The sequence below is a fragment of the Buceros rhinoceros genome, unplaced genomic scaffold (assembly GCF_000710305.1).
Source record: "Buceros rhinoceros silvestris isolate BGI_N320 unplaced genomic scaffold, ASM71030v1 scaffold45319, whole genome shotgun sequence".
NCBI classification, from domain to species: domain Eukaryota; kingdom Metazoa; phylum Chordata; class Aves; order Bucerotiformes; family Bucerotidae; genus Buceros; species Buceros rhinoceros.
Genome location: NW_010434132.1, coordinates 34,307 through 58,412, shown reverse-complemented (window position 1 = coordinate 58,412; position 24,106 = coordinate 34,307). Strand labels below are relative to the sequence as shown.

The following is a 24,106-nucleotide window of genomic DNA, read 5'->3' as shown; positions in this document are numbered from 1 at the left end:
GCTTCCAGCAGCATTTCCTTTAAGACCATATGCCTTTTCTCCATTCTGTCCCCAGCTTCCATGTTTAATAGGCTGACCTCTTTATAAAATGGCCTAGACTTCTGTTCCTCTTTTGTTCATGGGAAAAGGTAAGACCCTTACAAGGTTAGTAGTCATAAAAAGTTTACTCTGTCGTTTTGGCTCAAAAGAAACAAAGACTGCTTACTGGAAGGTTTTGGGGGGATTCGTTCTGGTAGACATGGTGAAAAATGACTTGCAAGTAGCAGGGTGACCTGATTTTCTGAATGGGCTTGGGAAGTACTGTTTATGATCAGGACCATGGATTGTTATGATTCAGCTGAGAATCACTGGAAGTGGGAAACTTGATGGAAAATTGTTAGAAAAGGTTTCGGTGATAAGGACTCTACTGTATTTCCACTAACTACAACCCATACGGAAGATCATGCTAAACAGAAAACTCATTTCCAAGGGCAGAAGAAGCCCTAACACTTTATTGCTAGATTCTATAGCAACTGGAGCTCACTTACAGTAACCTTATAGTACTCTATATAAACTGAGAAGCTTGTATCAAATTCAGGCTTCCATTTAAAATAGATATTGCAGATATTAGGCTTCAATTAAAGAAGAAAAATAACCTTCAGTGCTTCTTTTTTTTTTAAAGGCAAAGTATTAAAAAAAATCCCCAAACTAGTTGAAAATTATTAAATTTCTCCAAAAAATTAAGATGAGCTTTCTTCTATTTCTTGAGACAGTACAGTTTGTGATTCACAGGGTAACTGGTATCAAACACAAGTTAATGAAAGCTCTTATAAGCAATTTTATTCCTATCCATAATGGCAGACATCTACAAAATCAGAAGAATTTATCATTTGAGTTCACCTTAAAAAATAACTTATAAAGCAGTGATATATGCAACATAAAACAGTTCAGAAGGGGAGAGGGAAAGCAAATTTTAATAATTAAAATGTAAACGTGAAAAAAAAAAAGATGGAATAAAAGTCCCTACTTCTCATTTCTACTTAAGATGTCACGGGATAATATTTTACAATGTCCTGCGGGTCTATATATGTATGTGTGTATTGCTATATCACACACACATACATATACACTAGCCCACACATGTACATACACAGATAATTGTTTGCAGTTCCATCTTGGGCAGTTCTGTTATGCCACTCTTTACAGTTGTCTCAATCATGTTTGGGACCCACTTTTTTGACAAAACAGGGGAGACGGTAGGAAAAAAAAAAGGTGGGTCTGATTGTGTCTGAGATCCTTTTGTTAAACTGTACACTAGGATGAGTAATTTTCTTCTGCAGTAGCTCTCTGAAGAGGGCAAACTCACTGTGGTCTTCATGGTGAGAGTTGTTAATGGATCACACACTCATTGTCATGCTAGGGGAGTACTGAAAAAAGAGGAATCCACATTTTAACAACCATTTTCCCCCCACAGGTATTTAAAAGCACCTCTGGACCACAGTAATGAGTTCAAATATCAACACGGTCTTTGAACTTCCTCCTAAATCTGTACCACAGCCTGTGCTAAGGTTGTAGTTCAACTTGTGGTACCATAACTTCTGTTACCCTTCTCTCACCATATCAAAACACAGCTATTGCTGTAAAGCCAACTGCCTTAGAGACTGTTTGGTGTTACCTGGATGAAGTGATGAACCGATACTTCACTGATGCTACCCACACCTTTTCCTGGTCAGTGTTGGCTACTAGGAGGATTAGCTAAGCAGATGGCCGTCTCAAGTAGACCCAGCTGCATTCATGGTTAGCTGAACCACATAAATATTTTGGAGAGCTTTTTATACTTCATGAGAAGAAAGGAGTAAAAATATGTATGTATGACTGGGATTAAACTAGCCTTTTTGTCTGTATTATTCTGTATTACCGATTCTGGGAGGCAAGCTGAATCAAGGATCGATGGTTATTCTCCTTTATGTAACCCAAAAATTCAATCACCACATTACATTATTACTGTAACACAAACTCAACCGCAGCCCTTATACAAGCTCTCTTTGCCCCCAAGCTAGCAGTACTTCATTACAACAACCACTGGGACCCACAATGGGTAGAAGTGCACATTTATATGCCTAATTTGTTTTTAAATTGAAAATTGTAGACTGCAGAAACAGTTAATTTGGCCTAAAATCTTCTAAGTGGAGGAAAATGTTCAAATGCCAGAAGGATTAGCTTTATGAAAAATGCTGTAAGAAACTAAAAGATAAATTCGTGTTTGCAAAAACAGATATGCAATAAAAATCCTGCCAAATCTAGAGTTTCAAGCTGGCCATTTCCAAGTGTCCAAACATACCAGAAAAAGCATTTTGGATGGGTCTTCCCTGACATGTGAACTACACAGAACTGACTACTCAGTTAAAGTTTATTTGTCCCTTGTTGCGTCTCTGATGGTTTGAATGTTTTAGGGCTTGCTCCCATCATATCCTGCCGAGCACTCCCACAGTGGGCCAGTAAAGCTAGAAAGATCATGCTTGTCTTCAGCCAAAGACAAAGACCAGCTCAAATGCTTAAAGCAAATCATCTGCGCAAGTGATTTGATGTATCTGAGGCAAAGTACCTTGAGTAATCACTTTGGACAAGGAATCGAAAGATGATCTGAAGATGTTTGTGATTTTTAACTTATTAGACAAGCACTGTTCCCCACCCCCAACCAACACTCCTGGTGAAACGAACAGCAAAGTTCCCTGAGAAAGGGCTTTACAGTAATGCCTACTCAAAATAGCCAAGCAATGGAATACAAACCGGAAAGCACGACAGTTCCCCAAGACTACATTGTGACTCTTGTTAGAGAGGAATCGACACCCAGAAGTAACTAGAATGCACGTTGCTTGTACAACACATGCCTTGTAGGCATATATCTTACATAAAACCTTGAGAAAGTAACCTGTAAAACCAGGTTCTTCCAGGTGGAAACGCAACATCTAGGATGTTGCAACATCTAGGAGCTAGAATTCAGTTAAGTGTCTGAGAAAACCAGTTTTCTTTTGAGTACAACTGATATCCTTTTTTTCGTGACTTCAGTTTGATGAACTGGCCTGTTTGCTGAGCAGACTGCCTGCCTCAGGAGAAGGGACATGTGCCAGACTGAGATTCAAGGATGACCATGACCTAGGATCACATTTAATGAAGGTTCCATGGTTACTGTTTTTTGGCAGATACTGAACTGTCAGTCTTTGGGGTTGTACAAACCAATCTTCTCTAGTACTTCACACAATCTGAATGTGTGCCCTGTTTATGAAGACACCTACAGCTAACATGCAGAAGTTCTTCCTTTTCACTAGTTGAAGAAGCAAATGCCAAATCTGATCCCCATGAAATTTGTCATGCGGTTCGACTATTTTGTGATCTAATTACTTGTCATAATTTCTGAGCTAGAGTTCACCACTGGCATAGTTAATGAAGTTGCACTCATTTCTGGCAGCAGCGATTTCCAATAAGAATAGAAGTGTTGAATTGACTCAGCACTTCTGAAAAATCAGACCACTACTGTTTAGGAACCTAAATGTGGATTTAGAAACCCAGCTTCAGGCACATGAGTATGAAAATACTGTAGTCTTGATTCACAATGTATTTTACTCCATGTTTTGCTGCCTCAAGCATTCTCCATTTTAAAGAAGTCCCATTTATCCCAGAATGAACACTAGAGGGAACCTTTGCTTTTTCTGGCTCTAATAGCACACTGCACCTTTGCAACGTGATATCTGCTGCTAATTATGTACTTCAGCGTGCATCCTGCTCTAAAAGACATTCCTTCCAACAGGCGTTGTTTAGGAGTCAGAGGTTAGTCAACCACACGTTGAAACACTCAGAGGTAAGGGTCTGTCAACTATGTCTATTTAGGCTGGTTGGATATTGCCTGACAAATGCCTCTTGTGCATTACTGAATATATGCAGCGTAATTATTACTGCCTGACAGATCTAACTTTCACTGACGACTGACCTCTTAATGTAGAAAAAGAGTTTCTGCAGTAAATCTACACCTCCCACATTTTCCACTTTTAGCTCAACTTCTAGCAGTCTTTTGCATAATTTTTTGGTCAAACCAATACTCTAATTTTAGAAGCTAGTAAAAACACACAAGGTACTGCATTACAGTTCACTTTTGTCCACAAAACTCTTTGTTCTTGCTGTTATTTTTCTTTTTAGGTTCACAAAGTAAAAAAAACCCCAAACCAAAACCCAACAAACCCTAGGTAAAGAAATACTTACACTCTCACTCTGAAAAGGGTTTAGGAAGTTTCCACCCATCTCACCGTCATCCCTGGGAGTTCCAGGCTGATTACTCATGCTCATATTACTGGGAGAGTTCTGTTGAATAAGATTTTTAAATACAGGTTAGGTGTTGAAGATTTCAGTTCATTTCCCAGCTTCACCGCGTGTCCCAAAGGCACACTTTACACCATACTGTAGTGCACTTGGATGCACTGTGCAATGCCCTAGGATTTTCAAAGACAAAAAAAAGAATAAGCCTCTGAAGGTTTCTGCATGATTCGGTCACTAATTTTAGCCTGTAAAGCAATGTTTTCTTCCCTGAGGCAAGAATTATTTACCTGTAATTCCTTTTTTCAGGTTATAGCCAGCATCTTCTACTGAAGTCAGGAAAAGCTATAAATGGCTGCAGCAGCTGTGCAAGGTAGCTCTGTCACGACATTAAACCACGTGGCCAAATTCAGTGAAGTCTATGAGCACGTGTCTTGACATATGTGACTTAAAGAGTGTGTACTTAGAGGCAGACACATGGAAGGATCGGGACTACACAGACAAAGGCCTGTGCCTGCAGTCTTTCTCCTTAACCCGTTTTTTGACACACAATTTTGCAAGTAGTTCACAAGTGTCGTTCATGTGCCAAAGCACTTAACTGCGCTCAGCCAACACAGCCTTTATAGGTGCAAGTTAACACAGAGCTCTGGAGTAGCAGCTGGCCACAGGACGGGGCTCACAAACACCTTCAGGGAAAGCTGTACTTTTGCTCTTTGCTTGCACAGAGCATAATGCAATACTGTTTTAATCCACCTTTTCAGTGTCCGGGTGTAATTAAAATGCTAATAAATAGCAACAATTTAAATGTTTCTGAAGATGAGTTCCTTTTTGTTGGCACAACCTCCTCTACAATGTTTAGAAAATGCTCTCAAGATTCAGTTACTTAAAGAAAGGATTAAACAAGGTAACTGTCACAGAAATTATTCTGAGTCAATAGCTAATGATTTTTGTAGATGCAACAATTAGTTAGGTGTTTTTACAAAGGTTATTTGCAAGGACTCTACCATGCCTGCAGCATGGGCAATTCTCTTGCCATCACTGTAAAGACTCCTACTTATCCTAGGGGATTTGTGATGGAAAAGGAGCAGTCAGGGCAAGGGGGAGAGAGTGAAGTCATGAATTTCATTATGAAATGTTCATGTCTCTCACAGTTCTTTCCTTGATTTCATTTTTTGGATCCAGGAAAATGGAATGTAAAATTGCTGTTAAGATTTTACTTATACAAAGGCAGATCTGGTATGTCACAGCAAATCAACACAAACCTAGTGCAGTCAATGGGCATGCTATCAAAATGCAACTCCAGGTAGGGACCAAAATCACCAAATCAAAATGGCTGTAAGAATCCTAACTGAATTTGCTTCTTTTTCTTCTGTTATTCTCAATTACAGTCCTGACACAGTATGTCTGATAGCACAGAGATTTTTTTTCTTTTAAAAACCCAGGTACTTTGCGCTTTGAAAATACCTGCACGCAGTCTTCATTTAGTATAACTAAATCGGCCATAGGTCAAACTTTGAATGAAAAACTGAAACTGTTAAAGAAAAGAAAGTCCTCTTAATTTCTTGGCACTTTCCTCAGAACTACAAAGGCTGTCCTACCCTGGCACTTTAAAGATGGGCACTGTGGTGTTCACTGAACAGAAGATAGCTATGACTTCTGCTTCCCCTTCATGTCTTCCCACCCCCACTCCTCATCCCCCAACCCCTCAGATGTTTGCATTCTCCTCTTTGTAATCATGAAGGTTCATGCTGACCACTGTCCATAATTTAAATATTGCAACATATTCCACTGTTCCACAGATTGACTTCACCTCCAAAGAGAACAGAAAGTTTCCTCAGCTTCAACAAATATGACATAAATCAAGTAATTTTTGCTACTACATTATCAGACGGGAACACCTGACTGCTGTACGTACTGACTGCTTTGCAATGTCTTTGGTATGGTTAGCGAAAGCTGCTGTTAGGTTTACACCATATTCCCCTGAGGGAAGTATGTTTATGGGTTCAGCCTGGTGTATTTATTTTCAGTTATAGATTAAATATAAAATTAATTACAGGCCAGCATAACTTTTTTATTAGCATCTGAAAACGCAGCTTGAAGAATTGGGTCAAATGCCTTGCTTTTTAGCCCTTTTGCTTTCTTCAGACTAGCTGACTGCTTCTGAAACCGTGATCACCAGATCTTCATGAATCACTGGACAACATGTCCATCAAAGGCAAGTGAAAGTCTCACTGACTGATTAACATCAGACAATGAAGTTTGCTATTCAGTATAGCAAATACTTAGAGAGCCACAGTTTGAAAAAGGTTGAAAACTATTGCTTTAGTTCAACCACAGCTTCTGTACCTTAAGCAGGAATTAATTCAGGGAAGTCCTGTTGCCTGTGTTATGCAGGAGGTCATACCACACAATCGTATCAGTCCCTTCTGGCCTAAAACTCTATGAATATAGAGTTTAAAACCCACTAAGGCCTTGTCACATTTATTTTATATGATGCTCCTGCACGTTTGTTCATTCCTGGGGGATTTACCCCTATTTTGTCTTGTTCTGTGTAGTGCAAAGCTTTGAAATTCTGCAAGCACTACAGTATGCCAGCCCCAAAGGTTCAAATTCCTGACATAAACACTTTTATAGCAATTCCCCTGGGCTGCAGTTATGGCCAGTATGAGGTCTGGCATTGTGGCACTAGCTGAATTTTTCCAAAGCAAGTACGTCTTTGATGCCTGCACAAAATCCATCAGCACTGCATGAAACATTGGTTATTAATGTTTATTTAATACGCATAATTTTAGCTCATTTACTTCTCCCTTCTCAATCCACTTCATAAAAACTTCATGTTCTGCAAACCAATTAAATTAAAATCTTTTCTAGAAAATGTTGCTCTGAATTCTGTGAGCTGCACTGATCCTACCAAGACTGGGCTTATTTTCTGCACCTCCTGGGAACTGATAATCTGCACCTCTACTGTTCACTTTACTCCACTGAAGTCCTGTGCCTGGAGGTCACACATCCCAAAAATCTGTTAAATTCATTGAACAATTTCTGTCCCTGGAAGTCTTTTTCTGAAAAAGACAACTGCAAGACTAACTGGGAGACTGCTGCCTCGGTCAGAACAATCCCGGTAACTGCGTACAACGCTGGAAGGCAGCCACATTATCATTTCGCATGCTTCAACCCCAGAAATCTATTATTCCTTGCAAGCAGAGCTTTCCCATTCAATTTTCAAAACCATGATGCATTACTACCTATCCAAAATTACCAGTGCTACCCACACACTTTTACTGCCATCAGTGAAGGCTGCCTATTGGGGAGTGCTACTCAGGAAAAGATACAGCAGTGCAAAAGGACAACTCTGTTACTTCCAAAGTAACTCTGTTACTTCCAAAGCATTTTTCTTTTGGTTATTTGAAAAAGACATGCATCAAATGTGATTTCCATGAGTTAGTTATTAAGATTAACAAACCACAAGACTTCCAGGTGAATTTTTGGATCCAGGTTTTCAGAGCTCCTGATACTTGTATCAGTACATATACTGATACTTAATACCAGTGAGTTGAATACAGGCTTTTAAAATAATCCTACGGCAGCTAATGGATACGTTTGGGGTTTTTTCCTCAAAAAATGCTGCAGTTTGCAATAAAAATACTGAAGGAAAAATACGGATGTTGCTTTAAAAAGTGCTGTATGCTTATTATCTCACTGGAGGCTTTTACTGAATCCATCACTGTGCATCTAAGCACAGCACAACCAGGGCAACATGGTCATTTCAATCCATCATTTTACTCTTTGCAGGGCATGAAAATATAGAACTTAAAAATGTACAAAAATACAGGATTGCAGGAGTGCTGATGGCCTCAGAAACATATTGCTGAGGTCCTTCTCTCCAGGAAAGATATAATCTCAGCACACTTTGCAGGCTACCCCTCTCCCATACCACACCACTAGAAGACAAAGAACTGGGAAAGCGTACAGGGGCCTCCTGCTCTTTAGCTATACAAACATGTAACACTACATAAAGAATGATTCCTGCCCTTTGGACACCTCAACAAATTCACACTACAAACTGCTGTGTTAACCAATAGGAATTTAGGTCAACATTTTGTTCCCTGAGTGTTGGTCTCTCATCAGAGCTCCTGAGAACACCTACAGCAAGGTCTCTAGCGTGACCGGAGCACGTGCAGACCAGCCTTGGGTAGATTTGAAGTGCCAGAGTCTGCACTGGGAGAGATCTAACGACAACACTGTGGTACTTGGTCCCGAGGCAACCAAAATACACTAGCAACTGATATGCTCAAAACCAACTCATCCTCCTTTCTTGGAAGACTGTTAAGAATTGTGCTACAAATGGACGAGTTATAAAATTTTAACTGAAGCAATCTCTCCATCAATTTCTGTATTTGTACCTCAAAAGTACAAAAGTGAAGTCAATTACATCTGAAGTCAGTGAGTACAAAACAGTGCTTTGCAGGGGACAGATTTATGCCACTTTATCAATACCAAATAAGCTAATTAATGAGAGGTTAATGATGATCACATATGTAGTAGTTTTATTTTTACGGAAAAAGTAACACATTCAAGCACAATATTACGTTTGTAGATGCAAAACCCCTGCAGGTTAAACTCATATTAAATTCCATTGAATGGCTGTGATACCAAAACAGTGCTTCTTCTGGAATGGTTACTTAAATCTAGCTTTTATGAACTTATATTAATGACTAAGATATTAACATTGCCTTACAGAGGTGACAAAAGCCATCATGCAGTGCATAAACGAAACATCCTAATGTCATTTTCCCAAATTTACATTTAACTAGAATTGATTATTAGAACTATATTCATTTCCCTTAGCAGTGTGGAAGATTCTAACATGAACTGGATATAATTAACCACATTCATTAAAACACATTATTATAGGGTAGAGAATAAGTCTACTTATACTCCCTATTGATTATATTGGTTTTCAATTTTCAATTAATATGAATTCTGTCTGCACAGCCACCAAAGAGTTGACAAGCATAAACATAACTTAACAAAAAGCTTTGTAACAAAGACAAAGAAAATATGTTTAGGGTGAATAATTTTAAAAATTCCAAATATTTTATTAGTTACTCACTTTGGAAATACTGTCCATGTCTCCTGAGCCTTAAATGAAAAGACAATTATTCAGTTAGTTTTGAGCTGAAGTTAGTCTAAGATTTTTTTTCATAGTAAATACATAACGTAACAGTAATATTTTAAAACATGATCATGTGAGATGACCATGCATCATCTCTCTTCCTTCCCAGTGTCTCTCTTAGTAGAAGTTTTCGGTTAGTATTGAACAATGTTAGTCCTTTCTCTGTGTACACACACCTGATGCACCAAGTGCGAAAACAATGAAGGGCACACTTCTGATCTGTATCAGTTATTCGGACAGCAGCACAACTCAAGAAACCGTATGTCCAGCCTCCCTGTCCTCTTAGCTGTGGTAGGGTACAGCAATTAATCTGAGGTTGCTTCAGCTTGAGGAAAAAAAATATCAAACTAAAAGTTGATATTGCTGGAGAAAACCAAGACCACTATTATCACTAAGGTCAGCTGGGAGGGTTTCATCAATGTCTTTGCTCCCCAAAGCAGAAGCCTACTACTGGAACTGGCTGAAATGACATAAATTTTTGATGCATTACAAATACTGATGATGACAGTATCTTTCAGAAGAAAGCAGATGATCCTGCAGACCACAGTAACAGAAAACAAATAAAATTAAATATAATGAGTGCAAGACTATTGAAAAGAATATTTTTCATGCTGTAGCTCTCACTCAGGTAAAGCTAAGAATAAAGGAAATATAACTTTTAGGATGGATGTATCAAGAAAAGCATTTTAGCAGCAACAGACAGGAAACAATTCTGGTCACCTATTATCAGGAAAAACAAATTCTAGAAGAGTATTGAATACAAAGCTAGAACAGTATCATAGAAAAACAACCAAGAAATATGGAGTTGTGGGAGGAGACTGATATAGCTTACTATACTTAGCCAGGGAAATTAAGGCTGAAAAGGAATATTATTTCTATCTACAAATACACCAGATACATAAATATTATGAGGAGTTATTTTGTCATGGCTCACAGGATAAATTTTATGTGCAAATCAAGAAAAGATTTATTTCTAACCATCAGAGCTATGAACTGTTATCTGATAGATGGGTTGTGGTAAAAGAAATTGGAGAAGCTCAAGACGGATCTTGACCGGTTTATCCATCTGATCATGAGACAGAGCTGCCTATTGCGACATGGAAATGAATACACATCTCCCCCAGCTCTCCTCTCTTAAAGAACTCAGTTTCAGATATGAAATTACCCCTAAAAAGCAGTTGTCATCAATTTGACTAAGCACTTCATCACTTCCACTAGAGAAAATTACTAACCAAATGCATGGTACAAGTAAAATCCTTCCATACCTGTTTCAGTTTATTTTTTTCTTTTAGCTAAGGCATAATTCTCAGGCTATAGAAAGTGACATAATATTAGGTGATTACCTTTCACACAGTTTTTCACTTATTCAAATGTAATGTGCATCGTTATTAATTAAAGCAACAATCCATTTTAGGATTATAGTATGTAAAGAAAGGCTGTAAAATCACATGGTGTTCTTATGTAAAGAAATCTGGGAATTTCAGGGACATCCTTTCCTAGGAAAGAAAGTAACTCTATTAGGAGATAGATGGCTACTGTTGAATTTTAATTGTTCAGAACATGTCTGGTAAATGAGGTTTGATGGCTTAGTTTTTTTCTCCTCTTATCCTCACCAAATTTGTCCCTTCACGTTACCTATTTCTACTTCTTTGCTCACAACCTCCAACTTTTGGACTATAGGTAATAGATTTCCACCTGCTATGGTAGTATGGACTTCAATGGTATGGAGTTTAGGTTGGTCTGTGCCTGTGCAGGGAAGGTGACAGAGCTTTTCTTTTGGGATTGAAGCAAGGGCATCACTGGCAGCTTGACTTCTGCCTGTCTGACCTGTATCCAGCTTGGGTTTCTCCCCATAAAGGAGAATACTTCTCAGCAGGGTATTGCTGGTGCCTCTTGTGGGCATCAGGTCAGCTCCCAGATCGAAAAGAGAACCTTGCTGGTAGACCAGAGGGATGGAAGAAGAAAGAGATCCCTGGTCTTTGCAGCCTGATGTTCTACCCTGTTGTTGCCTGCATGACCAACACCCCTTGGTGCAGAGTACAACACAGGAACTGTATTCAGAGCTACTGGCCTGATATAAGGGTATGAGCAGAAATAAAACAAGGTATTTATTTACCTTGTGGGTACGGAAGAGGAAAGTATAAATGAGATTTATTTAGCTGTGGCTTGTTTCTTAAATCCCTTTCCAGTGACTATCATGCTTCCAGCAAAGAGTAAGAGCAAAGAGTTTGCTAGGGCAGTCAGGAGATGAAGCAGTGTGTTTTGCAGAGTTCTGCAATGCTTCTGCCCTAGACAAGCGTCCTTCAAAAAACAGTGTCAGAAGTTGAGAGGTACGCTGTTTCTCCTGCCTCTGCATGCCCTGACAAGAATTCACCTTCTTTTGGATGCATTAAAACTGGCATCTGTTTGAAGCTGTTAATGGGGATGGAGTAATAATACTCACACTGAAAAAACATATGGCTAAGTACATAACAAACGAGGATATCTAAATGTGGGATAAAACCAGCTTAACACATATATATCAAAATATGTAATAACTTACTTCCAGGTAATCTGTAAGATTGTGCATGAGCATGTTACAATGACACCTTCCCAAGATTTTCAAAGAGGAAGAGAGGTAAATTAAAATGTCTTAAGACTTTTCCTCTACATTATTGTGACTTTCAGACTTTAGACTGGTTTTTATCAACTGGATTAAAACTATACTCCCTTATATAAACAAAGTACAGTATTTTTCTTTCAGAGGTGCATGATGTATGCCAACTCATATGCTTAAAAAAGTATCTTAATGCTTCTTATTGATGTATATACAGTTCTTCCAGTTTTTAAAAGATTAGTACATAAAGTCTTCCACATAACTCTGAGAACTAGTCATAGCAAATGACACTAGTCATTGAAAATTCACAGTGTTTGTAATATTTACTATCATTACCTAATGATCCATTCATATGATGTGAATCCATTCCACCCAGTCCACTCATAGGTCCATCTGACCCTGGCCCCATTGGAAACTACAAAAGGATCACACATTGAAAACTCGTATTACTGTACAAACTTTTGTAGATAATCTAGTAAAAACAAAATACTCCTAAAAAAAAAAAAAGAAAGAAAGAAAGAAAAAGGAAAAATGCACAGTCCCAGCTCTGAATGCGCAAATCAAGTGAAAGACTTTCAGATGAAGACTGAAAAAACATCATTGCTTTTGTTCACTTTTTCCAATGCTACCTTTGTGATTTTTGGAAACTCTCACTTCTGTGGGCTGGAATATAAGTTAGGATTTATTATTTTTTTCAACACTTTGTGTATGACTTTAAAACCTGCTAGTGCTGACCTAGCTCTACTCCCATTGAAGTTACGGGGAACTTTAAGATTCTCTGCAATGACTGATTAACTAACAGCTTTCAAATCCCACATTACCCATACTGACAGTCAGACTACTCCACATTACCTTTATGGCATGAGCAATTTCTGTCCAATTATCAGATATTGATCTTAAATTTAGTTTTTAAAAATTGTAAAGACATTAACATTATAGAAAAATTTCTAAAATTCATTGCATAATGATTTAGCAATATCTAAATATCTATAAAGTTCTACTGACCTTTATTTTTTTTTAAAGACGCATAATACGGATAATGATTAAATGAAATATGGTTGTAATCCGACAAATACAATAAAACTGCAGGCACAGAGAAAGACCAGGGAAGAAACAAGTTATGCCTAAAAATCCAGATTTTTATCAGCTCTGGAACTGCTGACAAATTTAGGCAAAAATATTCACAGATTAACTAGTTCATTAAGCAAATACTGCATGTTATCAGTAGTTTTCATTCTTAACATTCCATTTAGATAAACAGGAAAGTTTTCTCTTCAGAGGCATTAATTTAATCCTTTTTTACAGAATGCCAGGGCAATATAATACAGGGTCACTTTAAGCAATTTTCTTCTCTCTTTTCAAGGGTAGATACTTTTTTATAACAAAAGTTTGAATCCCATAGAAACTAACACTTAGTGGCAGCTCCTAGGATGTCATCCTATCTCCTAGAAGTCTACTGCACTGCAGTGTGTGACAAACTAAGTTATCCCCAAGATTCACATGCAGAAGATTCTAGGTCTTCTCCATGCAGAAGACTATGTTCCAATCATTATTTTGCATGTACTTGCATAACTGATTGGGGAAACATTAAAAAGTACATTGTGGAGGGCGGGGGAAGTGGGGTGGGGGAAGGAAACAACTGAAATGTTACCCATAAAACTGGAAAACTTAGTATTAATGATATGTGATGGGAACATAGTGTTTGGATAAAAAAACCCCGCTGCATAATTCAAAGAAGTATATAACTAGATTCATATTTACATTAGGTCTGTTGGGTCCAGGTGGTACTGCATTCATTAAAGTGTACATGTTGTCTCCAGAGTTGGTTGAATCTGTAATAAGAGATTATTTTAAGTGCTAATATATACCTTTCAATAAAACTACTCACTACTAATACATTTCCTGTCGTTTTGTTCATATTACTTCTGTGCCTGGATCACTGACACACAGTGGCAATATAATGGAAGATTTCATTCCCTTTCTATCTATCGCTACCACACAACAGAGCTATGAAAAGAAATAACTGCAATGGTCCCTGAGTGACTACTTCTAGACTCTAGCTTTATGCATGACTGTTAAAAGGTTTATAAATCACCAGGTATCTGTGACTCTTTAATTCCATAAACCCTTTTTCTTGGAGTTCCAAATTACTTCACTCATCCTCAATATTCTCTCTAAAACAGGAGTTTCTTATCAGTACTTCCTGTAAGATGTTTTCCATCTGTAATAAATGATAAATAGCTTTTCATATTACAGTCTGCATTACAGACATGAACATTTTTTATTCTCATCCATGTCAGTCAATTTGATTTTAGATATATCTAACAATTCAGTGGAACGTTGTGCAAGGATCCTCATCTAGGGAAAGCTTTAGCTGATCTATCTTCATGATACAGTCTGGTGCAATGCTTCAAAAGAAGCCTGAGTCCAAATGAACCAAACCATCCTGGCACAGTGTGGGGCTTAAACTAATAAATTTTGAGAAGAGTTTCACTTGGCCTTGCCAGATGTTGACACAGTATCTCAGCTCTTTTCCTCCAATCAGTGCACATGAACTTTCAGCTGGAGCACCTCCAGAGCTGAAACACAAGTGTCAACCCAGAGAAGTCTTCTGGAAGAATTTAAGAAACCAATGCCGAAGAACCACTAATGGATATATATTATTCCTTCTGATCTCCAGCTTATTCCCACTGCTAACACACGAGAATTCTTTCATCAGTATTTGTATGAAAGAGAAGGCAAAAAATTGCAGCAGATAGTAAATAAATCACGCAAAAACCTTTCCCAAGAGAACTTGACAAGAGATAGGCCATATAATGAAAAGGTTTACTGGGAGGAGAATGACCTAAGGAAAGTCTAAATACATCCCTAAGGGGACAGCATGATTTAAAAAACATACAGGCAACTCAGGAAAATCAGTACCTCTATAGTATCTGCAAAAAGAACAGAAAATAGCTTAGTAGTCTGCACATAGAGCCTCCAAAAGACCTTTCCACCTTTTTGAACCAGAGTTTTGAGATCAACACCACAAACAAAAAACACTGCTGAGCTGTAATTCCTTTTCCAAGACACGGTGATGAGGGAATTTTGAGTCAGAAGTAGTGAAGTGAGAAAGCTGAGACCACTGAAATGTGATGGAACTCGGAATGAGGCTTGATCTCCCTCAAAAATGTAATGTACCTATATTGGGAAGTTGAAATCAAGATTTTTGTCTATGCCTTGATCTTTCTGAGACAGTTTTCTAAGCATTATTTCACCTTGGTGACTAATTCCATTATACACAAAGTATTATGTATCACTAGACCATTCAAAGATGCTGCATGAGGAAGATGGGGAAGACAAAAAGCTTTAAAACTTTTCTAGCTTTAAAGTTATCACTATCAGTAAAATCAGGATATGAAAAGATTTTTAATGTTCAATGAGGTAGGCAAAAAGTTCTTCAACCACCAGATCCTTTTGCAGCACATGTTCCTGGCTCTCCCCATCTGCTGCCAGCTCATGTAAAGTAGATATGGGCTGGTTGGGCCCTGGGAACCCTTGGAGCTGGTTTGTCTCAGAGGCACGTAAATACCTTTGCAAAACTCTCAGGTGGCCAATTTCTTTGGAAAACAGAGTCTCAAAACATCTTTGAGTCTCTAAGTGAAAATGGGAACAACTGTCAGAAGAAGCTTCATTTGGGCTGCACACAGACAGCCTAACGTGTGCCGTAACTGCTGTGCTGACTACTTTTCAAGTGCAGGCTGTCTGTAAGTTTGTTTTAAGTTAGAAGAGATTCCTAACTTTTAAATGCCAGCTTGCACTAATTATTTTTTTACTAATGATACAAACAAGGAATGCCTACACTTTATCTTAGATTGCATTTTAAAAAAAACCTGAAATTGTATTTAATGACTATATTGTTATAAGAAGTTTTCAGGGCCAGTTAGGAACCTTTCCAACCCTCTTGTGCTGTAGAGGACAGCAAGAATGTGTAGAACATAAGGACTGAGAATGCTGTAAGATCACTGAGGTGAATGGGTCCCTCTTAGATGGTGAAAGTTACAAAGGCAGATATTGGTCAGTAGGAGTAGCTATTGAATACTGGGTTGCACAAGATGTAAGTAGCTTCATTTGGGCAGATTTCTGATGATGTCTGGCGGGGAGGACAGCAGTCTTCACATCCTGCAGTTCTACCTTCGTATCAGAATCTTTGCAGAACATCAACAGAGGAAAACACATCTAGTTGTCCATCTTAAGCCTTGAGAAGATGGCTAGCTATCCCAAATCCTCCCATTTTCTGCCTTGCTTCCTCAAACCTTAGCAGGAACATGGCCAACCTTTTGCATGGACAAAATCTCCATGTGGTCTGAGTTGCAATTACAGACCATGTTAGTTTGCAAACAACGGGGCAGTTGAATCTCTGGGAATAGATCACTGGTAGAACATAACAATGGCTCCTCTTACTCCCCCACTGCAAGACAGAGGGGAGCAACCTGTGACCTTACTGTCAGTCAGATGACATAACCATGGGATGCAGCACATCACCAACAAATGACATGTTGGTCAGGTCTATCCCATAGGATACTGCAAGGAGGTTTCACCAGTTTCAGAAATCTCCTGATTTCCAAACTGCTGGACTTGTCCCAGAGAACATCACTGAAAGCAAATGAAGACTGTGTTGTCTTCCATTCTTAACTTGCTATTGCTGAAACTGTGCAAGAAAAGATGAGCTCAAAGGCCAGAGAAATTAATTGCCCTGAACAGAGAGACAAAGTAACTTAGCTGGGAGAGAAAGTGAAAGCTCATAAAAAATCTGATACAGAAATTTTGAACCAAATAAGTGACCATTATCTGATTCTTTATGAAAATCAAAATCTGAAAAATTATTTGTGTACTTCCTAAAGTCCCTTATAATTTTTGTTTATTATTTCTGAGTATATTTCAATACCTGCAGGACTAGGCATGATAGGTGTTCCTGGTGGCCCTCCACCTCCTGGAGGACCCTAGAGAGAGTAGAAAACATCAGTTAGCACTTAAGGAAAAAAATACTGCAGTAAAAAATAAACACAGTACAAAACAGGAAAAAAAAAACAACAAAAAAAATCCACTATCGAGAACATCAATGTCAATGTGTTTGGTGAAAACATGCACATTTTTCTTATAAGCTACTGGAACAGCTCATCACAGATTAAGATAAGGTAATTGGTCAGCAAGCTCTGGCACATACTTCTGATGTTCGTAGGTATACAGACCCAAAAATATCCATTAGTCAATAACTGTGTCATGCTGTGAGTCAGACAAGAGAAATACTTGAAGCAGGGCCTAAGACAATTATATTTAATTTCCTCAACCTATTTTTATTAGCACTGTTTGTTCATCTTTCATTTCTGTTTTGTTGTACTCTGTTCACAGCCAATAGTAGAGTGACCAGCATTTGCTAAGCATAAAACAAAGGGGTTTTGTCCTATGGGGACAGAAGAGCCTAATCGGTTTTTTTTTAGGCAGACACATGGTATCTCAATTCTATAGGCATCTTAGTTCTAAAATAGCCTACAATTTTTTAAAAAACCAGTTCTTCTCAAATTAATGACAAATGGATTTAAAAAGTCAGGATAATGCTGGGTACAGTCACATCACTTGCCTAGACTGCTAAATCAAAGATGAAAAAATCCCAAGCAAACAACAAACCAAACCATCAAGGAACATCTGTTTTCTTATTTTCAGGTGTTTCTGTGTTACAAATCTGTTTATGACTAAGAACTGCACACAGACTGGTCTGGTTGTTAAACAAGTTTTTTAAGATTGTTTAAGAGTTTCTCCAATAATTTTATTTGAAACTTCCTAATTGTTCATTGAGAACAGAAACAACTTCTTGTTTCCTGTGTTTGTGGATCCACTAATATTTCTACGTAATACGAAAAACTGCCAATCAGTATTGACTTTACATAATAAAAAATATACAGAATGCTAGAAAGAGATGATTATTTTCCTTCCCATATGACTACTAGATTTTTATCTCTTCTGTTATGTTTTAAAATAGCAGATATACTGTTCCAGAGGGAAATATTTTTGCAGTGGCACTGAATATAAAGGTTTGGTCGTTCCTCTCTGCTTACAAGGGCATTGCTGAGATTTGCCATAATTCACTGAGGTATTTTGGAAGGAGACAGAAAATTGGTCTTCGATTTAACACATGGGCTACTTAGAATTACATTTCTTACAAAACATTTAGCAACGATATGTCAGCAAGAACTATTTCAAGGCAATCGAACTCAGTAATGTATCAGCTTTCTGATTGATACTGCTCCTCTGCAGGTTTGTACAAGTAAAAATACTTGCATGGGGGAGCATCTCTGTCTGCTATCCAGTGATCAACTTCAGCAACTCTAGATGAAACACAAATCTTTCACCCAGAAGCAGCAGCACATCCCTGCAGTCAGTCAACATATATGCATCCCTCTACATCCTTATCACCTACCGGTTCTTTAGCTTGGGACCTAAGCAAGGTCACCAAGAATCTTTCATAAAGTGTGCTAGAACAACACATGGAGCATTGCTCGACCATGAAACCTACAGATCAGCTTACGAAAATCAAGGCATAATCACAACTTCATTTCATACTACCAGCATCCAAATAGCCTTTTTCTCTACTAAATTAACATTGAACCAAAAATGAATGTGTTAGGAGTGCGCTTGCCAAAACTGTCTGAAAGGCCTATTCAGCCCCTAGCAGTGAGAAATTCCCCCACTGCAGCTGCAGAACTACAGACTCCAAATTCAAAAGGACCTCTGGATCACATAGATGACCCTCGAGGCATCACAGGCTATGACATTTTATCATATATGACATTTCATACTTGTGCACTAACCTCACTGATTTTTTTAAGTTTACATGTATTTTTCAGCATCACATAAAGAGTGTAGAAGCCACTAACTGGGCTTGTACTAGAAAAGTTACTTATCTTCACTACTAACTTTTGCATCTAATTTTAAATTTGCATTTACTCTCATTGCATACTTTCTTCTCTTAGAAAGCCTCTTGGTATTGACTATTTTAACTCTGAGCATATATATTAATATGTAATGGAATTATTTCTCAGAAACTGTCTGATAAACTAACCAGGCTAAGCTCTCAAAGCCTGTAGTTCCAGAACACATACTCTTTGGCTAAAAAGCTGCTTTAAGAGCTCTCCACCCCTCATCTTGTCCCCAGATGCTTGCTCTCTTGGAAGCTACTGTTTGCAATATGGTGAGCCTTTCTGAAGCAAGACTAGTTTCTCAGCATCAGACAAGACTTGCACTGTGCAAGCATTTATGCTGGCAGGAGATTTCAACCCTTGGCCTGCCACAGCTGCTTCACCGCTATCCTCTGCTAGCGTCAGCCTCAGCCCTGCTTGGTGCTCCTTCCGTGAATGTCCCTCAACTTACTTTGGGTCAACTGAAGTGCTTTGGCAGTGACCTGTTTTTTTAAATGCTTTGGTCAGCTTCAGTTGGTTTGGATGAAGAGGGTCACTCATCCAAGGAACTCCAGTGACAGACCTGAGTGGTAACCTTCAGCAGAGGAGCGAGGACAAGAAATCAGACTGCGACCTTTCCCACAGGCACAGATGGAGTTCACAGAGCACATCTGATCAGAGGCTCAGGCATTTTCCCCAATACTTCTGTCTTTCATCTGTCTCATTCTAGCATCTTTGTGTATCTTTGGATTTCCCTTCAGTGCTGCCCATTACATGCAACATTCCAGCACCAGTCTCATCGTCACTGAAAGAGGTAAAATCATCTCTTGACTCTTACTCCTCCTCCTCTATTTATACACTGAAACATGGTGATGCCCTCTTTGTCCAAGTCATTTATCCCGTCTGACCTTTGGCTTGATGTCAGTACACCAATAGAGTCTACTATTACAACTTGCATTTTACTTAGGTTTGCTTCTTTAAAATAATTTTCTCTAGTATCTCTATTTCTAGTTTCTCAGGACTTCATACTTTTAAAAAACAAGAATATGAAGTCAAACATTAAAAATAAATCTGCAAAATTGAGGCAAATCGAACAAAATCTCTTCCCAATAGAGATAAATTAAAAGAACTGGTTTGGAGATCAGCAGATATGGATTGTTTCCTCTAAACATGTAGCAAAATGAGTAGTACAGATATGGGCACTCAGGAGAAACATTAACCTTTTCCACAGCTAATTGTCTAAATAAAGGACAAAAGAAATTGCTTTTGTCTAAACTAAACAAGATCATCCTTGAATTCATCCTTCAGCTTTAACTGCAGGATCATCTCTCTTACGAAGACGAAAAGCCAGAGAAACCTATAAACAGCACGAGCATGGAAAAAAACGCTGGTATACTGTCTTCACAGCAAAGGACCTGCTATTTCCACATTCTGAACTACCTTTAGGTTTTATGCTGGTTAAAGCCAAGGCCCTGAAGTTGTCTAATCTTCAGGTGATAAAACATGAAATATCAAAAAAGAGGTAAAATAAAGAGAAGTATAAAATTCTCCCTCATTACCCTGTGACACCGGTACTAAGCATGTCATAAAAACAGATGAAACTTAGATGCCTTAGCCGAGTACATCAGAAGTACAAACAATCTGGGTACAGCAGCAACAACAAGGACCCATTTGTATATCTTTGGGAGATAAAAGCTTTTTCTACAATTTCAAATGCCGTTTTTCCTGAAGTTCAGAAAGTCAAAACCAACATTATTTCACCAAGAAAGTTGAGTTTTATTTGTGCTTTAATGTTGAAAATAATATACGGTATTGGTTTATATAAATGTTTGCTGAATTAAAAGAGCATTCTGGGCAATGTTGACCAGACTGATAATGATTCTAGTAATGAACATCAACACATGCACCATAGATAGCAGAAAAAAATCTAAGTACAGAACAGATGTTCAGTTCTCCACCGGTACACAAGGGTTGTTCTAAACATCTGGACAGCTATTGCTTTGCCTAAATAAAATGTGACATCTATTCTAATAAGCAAACACACACAAGTATACTTACTACATAGTTCCCAGGAGATGCTGAAGAATAAGGTATCTGTAATATCAACGGAAACAAAAGAGTAATTTCTTCTGCAGTGAGATGGAGTCCATACATGTATTTATGTGCAGTTGCAGGTTAATGCTTATTTGTTAAATATATTTCAAAGATACAACATTACAGAAAAATGCTACTGTTGACAAAACAAACACCTCTTCTTTTCAACAACTTGTGATAAGTACATTCAGGTCCAAAACTAGCAATATAGATGCAAAACAAATTTAATACCCAATACTTAAAATAAAAATACTTCCATTTAAGATCACTGTGCCCTGGTAGCCACTCTAATGAAATTAATATGAATAACAAAATGCACATATTCAAATGTCTGTAGGCTGAGGTCTGATACCTGCTCTCCATCGTTTCATACACAAGGCTTGAATTTTAAACAGCCAGCATCAATTTTTTACAATACCCAGTTACAAGGTCTAGTACCAGTCCAGTTCTGGCATCTATTACAAGAGTCTTCATATTCTTATTGTGGGTAGTACAATAAGGTTTGCAAAGACTTGCAGTCTAAAAAAAAGTTAAACTATGAGATTATTAAGATAAGGGGTTTTTTTATAATGTTTATAAACTTAAAACAGCATATACTTGCATTTAAGTCAATAAGACTTCAGAGTCATCCCAAGCACGGACTGAATCTGGATGTTCTTATAAATATTTAATCTTGACTAAAATCCTGACCATAAAAGGAAAAGCTGCTTTCTTATATCTTTCACCCTGGAAGATAGTGATTTTAATTTTTTGCATTATGTTGTGCGTTTGTTTGTTTTTTTAAAAAAAGGACAGTATTCTATTCTCATTTCAAATTAAATTGTGGTATCTGTTACAGAGGGTATCTGGAGAAATCCAGTTGCCTGTGAGTAATCTGTTTTTCTTCTTCATGATACCCTCTGCAATTATTCTCTCTAAAGAAGCATGGACCAATGCTATTATAGGAGGATGATGTAAGAATAAAGCAGCTGTACTGACAAAATACAAAATTATTTTGTAGCACAAGCATCTTACATGATTGTAGACAACTCATCTGCCAACTCATTTTACAAATATATCTATTACTGGACTTCTCAATTAATTTCATAGAACGAAAAAATTCCAACTATCAGTTGGAATATCCTAACATCCTTTTTTACTTGAGTACATGTAAGAGAAAATGAGAAAGATTTTCAGCTCTTTTTTCCCCTCCAATTGCCATTAGTAGGATTAAGAAATCAAAACTGAGAACAACAGAAAGAACCAGTCTGGTATCTTAAGTCAGACTCATCTTACCCAACTGCAAATGCTAAAAAGGGACACATTTTTACACTAATTTTGTAAAATCACTGAATTAAAATGAAAACTTTACCTTTGTGTTTTGCAAAGAAATACCAAACACTGTTGTTCATGTGGGATGCCTCACCAGTGACGTCCTCCTCCTCCAAGCTATTAGACTACCTCATTTTGTAGTTGTTGCCATGAAATTCAAAAGTGCAGTGCTTTTTACAAAAGATGTAAAAATGGCTGACGTCTTGCAAGCAATTGAGCTATGTTTCCACAGAGTTAAGAGCAGCAAATGTGCTTTTGGTATGTAAAATATGTGAGCACACATTAACCTGTATCTCAACAAGCTGTGATTTCTATGGAGCTTTGCTGGCCAGATAGCATTGAACTTACTCATCTTACTTGTGCTAAAGGAAGGTAAAATGTATTTTGAGTATACTGTAGGATAAACTTGGTGTTATAGAAATGCTAAAACTGATGTGGAGAGGCAGAGCTGTTGTGTGATTACGAACAGAGCTGGAGATTTGCAGGTCAATGAGCTCTCTGTCCAGATGTGCTCCTCTCTGTATCTGCTCTGCAGTAGAGTTATGAGGAAAAACATAAAGCATTCAGTATTTTCTTTCTTGAATGAAGTGGAATTATTTTCCTGGTATACTGATGAGAAATACTACCCTAAATATACGATGATGTCTAATATATCTTAAGTATTTACTTACAGAATTGGCATTGGTTGGGTTTGGCCAAGGTCTACCACCCCCAGGACCCCTGTAATAGAAGATGAAAGATGAGACACAGAACAATCCCTATCTTCTGGCCAGCTCTGACAAAGCAAATCAAAACAACTTGTTTCTCGGTAAGAAAAGATGGCTTTTTTCAACATAAAGTGTGTTTATAAATCATAAATACACTAAGTTATAATGCTATTGCAAAATCCTCATTGTTGCACTACCATTATCATTTACTCAGTTTATAAAGATAATTTATTTTATAATCCTGCCACTCACATTTAGGACACTTCAGTTCCAGTACTTCTGTACTTTTCAGGACAGGACCTGCCAGAATGGCACCAGTGAGGAGTCCTTCCCCAGCAGCCACACTGCCAGAGGCTACAGTGGAGACAGCACTGTTTTGCATCCCAAACACTTGGAAATTTAGAAGTGCCAGGTATTCCCCTTTTGTATTCTCAATGGAATAAATTGAAAGACATTGCAAATCTGTGTCTCTTGAAGTGTTTTCCTCTGTTCATGGAGAATTTAACTCTGTGCTACATCAAGGCAACACTTTAATGTGCTGCAAAAGTGTTGCAAAGAGTAAAAAACAAATTCCCAAATTCTTTTAAGTTCTCACGAGGAGTGTTTTTCCTTGTACTCTGTTAACCTTTTTTTTAAATATTTGGAAGTATCACATGTTCCACAGAAGTCTACTTACAGTACAGATGAAGGCAGAAAGGTACTAAAATATAAGTGTAATTTCAGTAATAGAATCTGTACTGTTGCTTACATAATTAAGTACCTTCCTGAAGAATTGAGGATGCATGCATTTATTGAGTAGGGATCTAGAATACTGCAATTATAGTAAGGTGCCATTAGTGAAAGTGATGATATTACTTAATAAATGCTATTTTTTATAAGAATAAGTCACAGAAAACATGTCACTATAACCTGTATCTGATAATAATAACAAGTCTCATGTATAAAAAACTGAAAACATATATCTAAACATATATAAACATACATTTAATATATAAACATA

The 24,106-nt window shown here is 37.7% G+C and overlaps 1 protein-coding gene across 1 annotated transcript in view; it reads right to left on the bottom strand.

The window, feature by feature from the left end:
* Positions 1-521: 521 nt before the first annotated feature.
* SSBP2 (single-stranded DNA binding protein 2) overlaps positions 522-24,106 on the bottom strand; it is a gene marked incomplete at its 5' end in the record, with an annotated part of 49,735 nt that continues 26,150 nt past the window's right edge. The window contains 8 exons of the mRNA XM_010144323.1: positions 522-1,406; positions 4,237-4,335; positions 9,401-9,429; positions 12,396-12,474; positions 13,821-13,891; positions 16,987-17,041; positions 21,053-21,088; positions 23,071-23,119. Coding sequence (XP_010142625.1) covers positions 1,377-1,406; positions 4,237-4,335; positions 9,401-9,429; positions 12,396-12,474; positions 13,821-13,891; positions 16,987-17,041; positions 21,053-21,088; positions 23,071-23,119 — 448 coding nt within the window. The remainder of the gene's footprint in view (positions 1,407-4,236; positions 4,336-9,400; positions 9,430-12,395; positions 12,475-13,820; positions 13,892-16,986; positions 17,042-21,052; positions 21,089-23,070; positions 23,120-24,106) is intronic.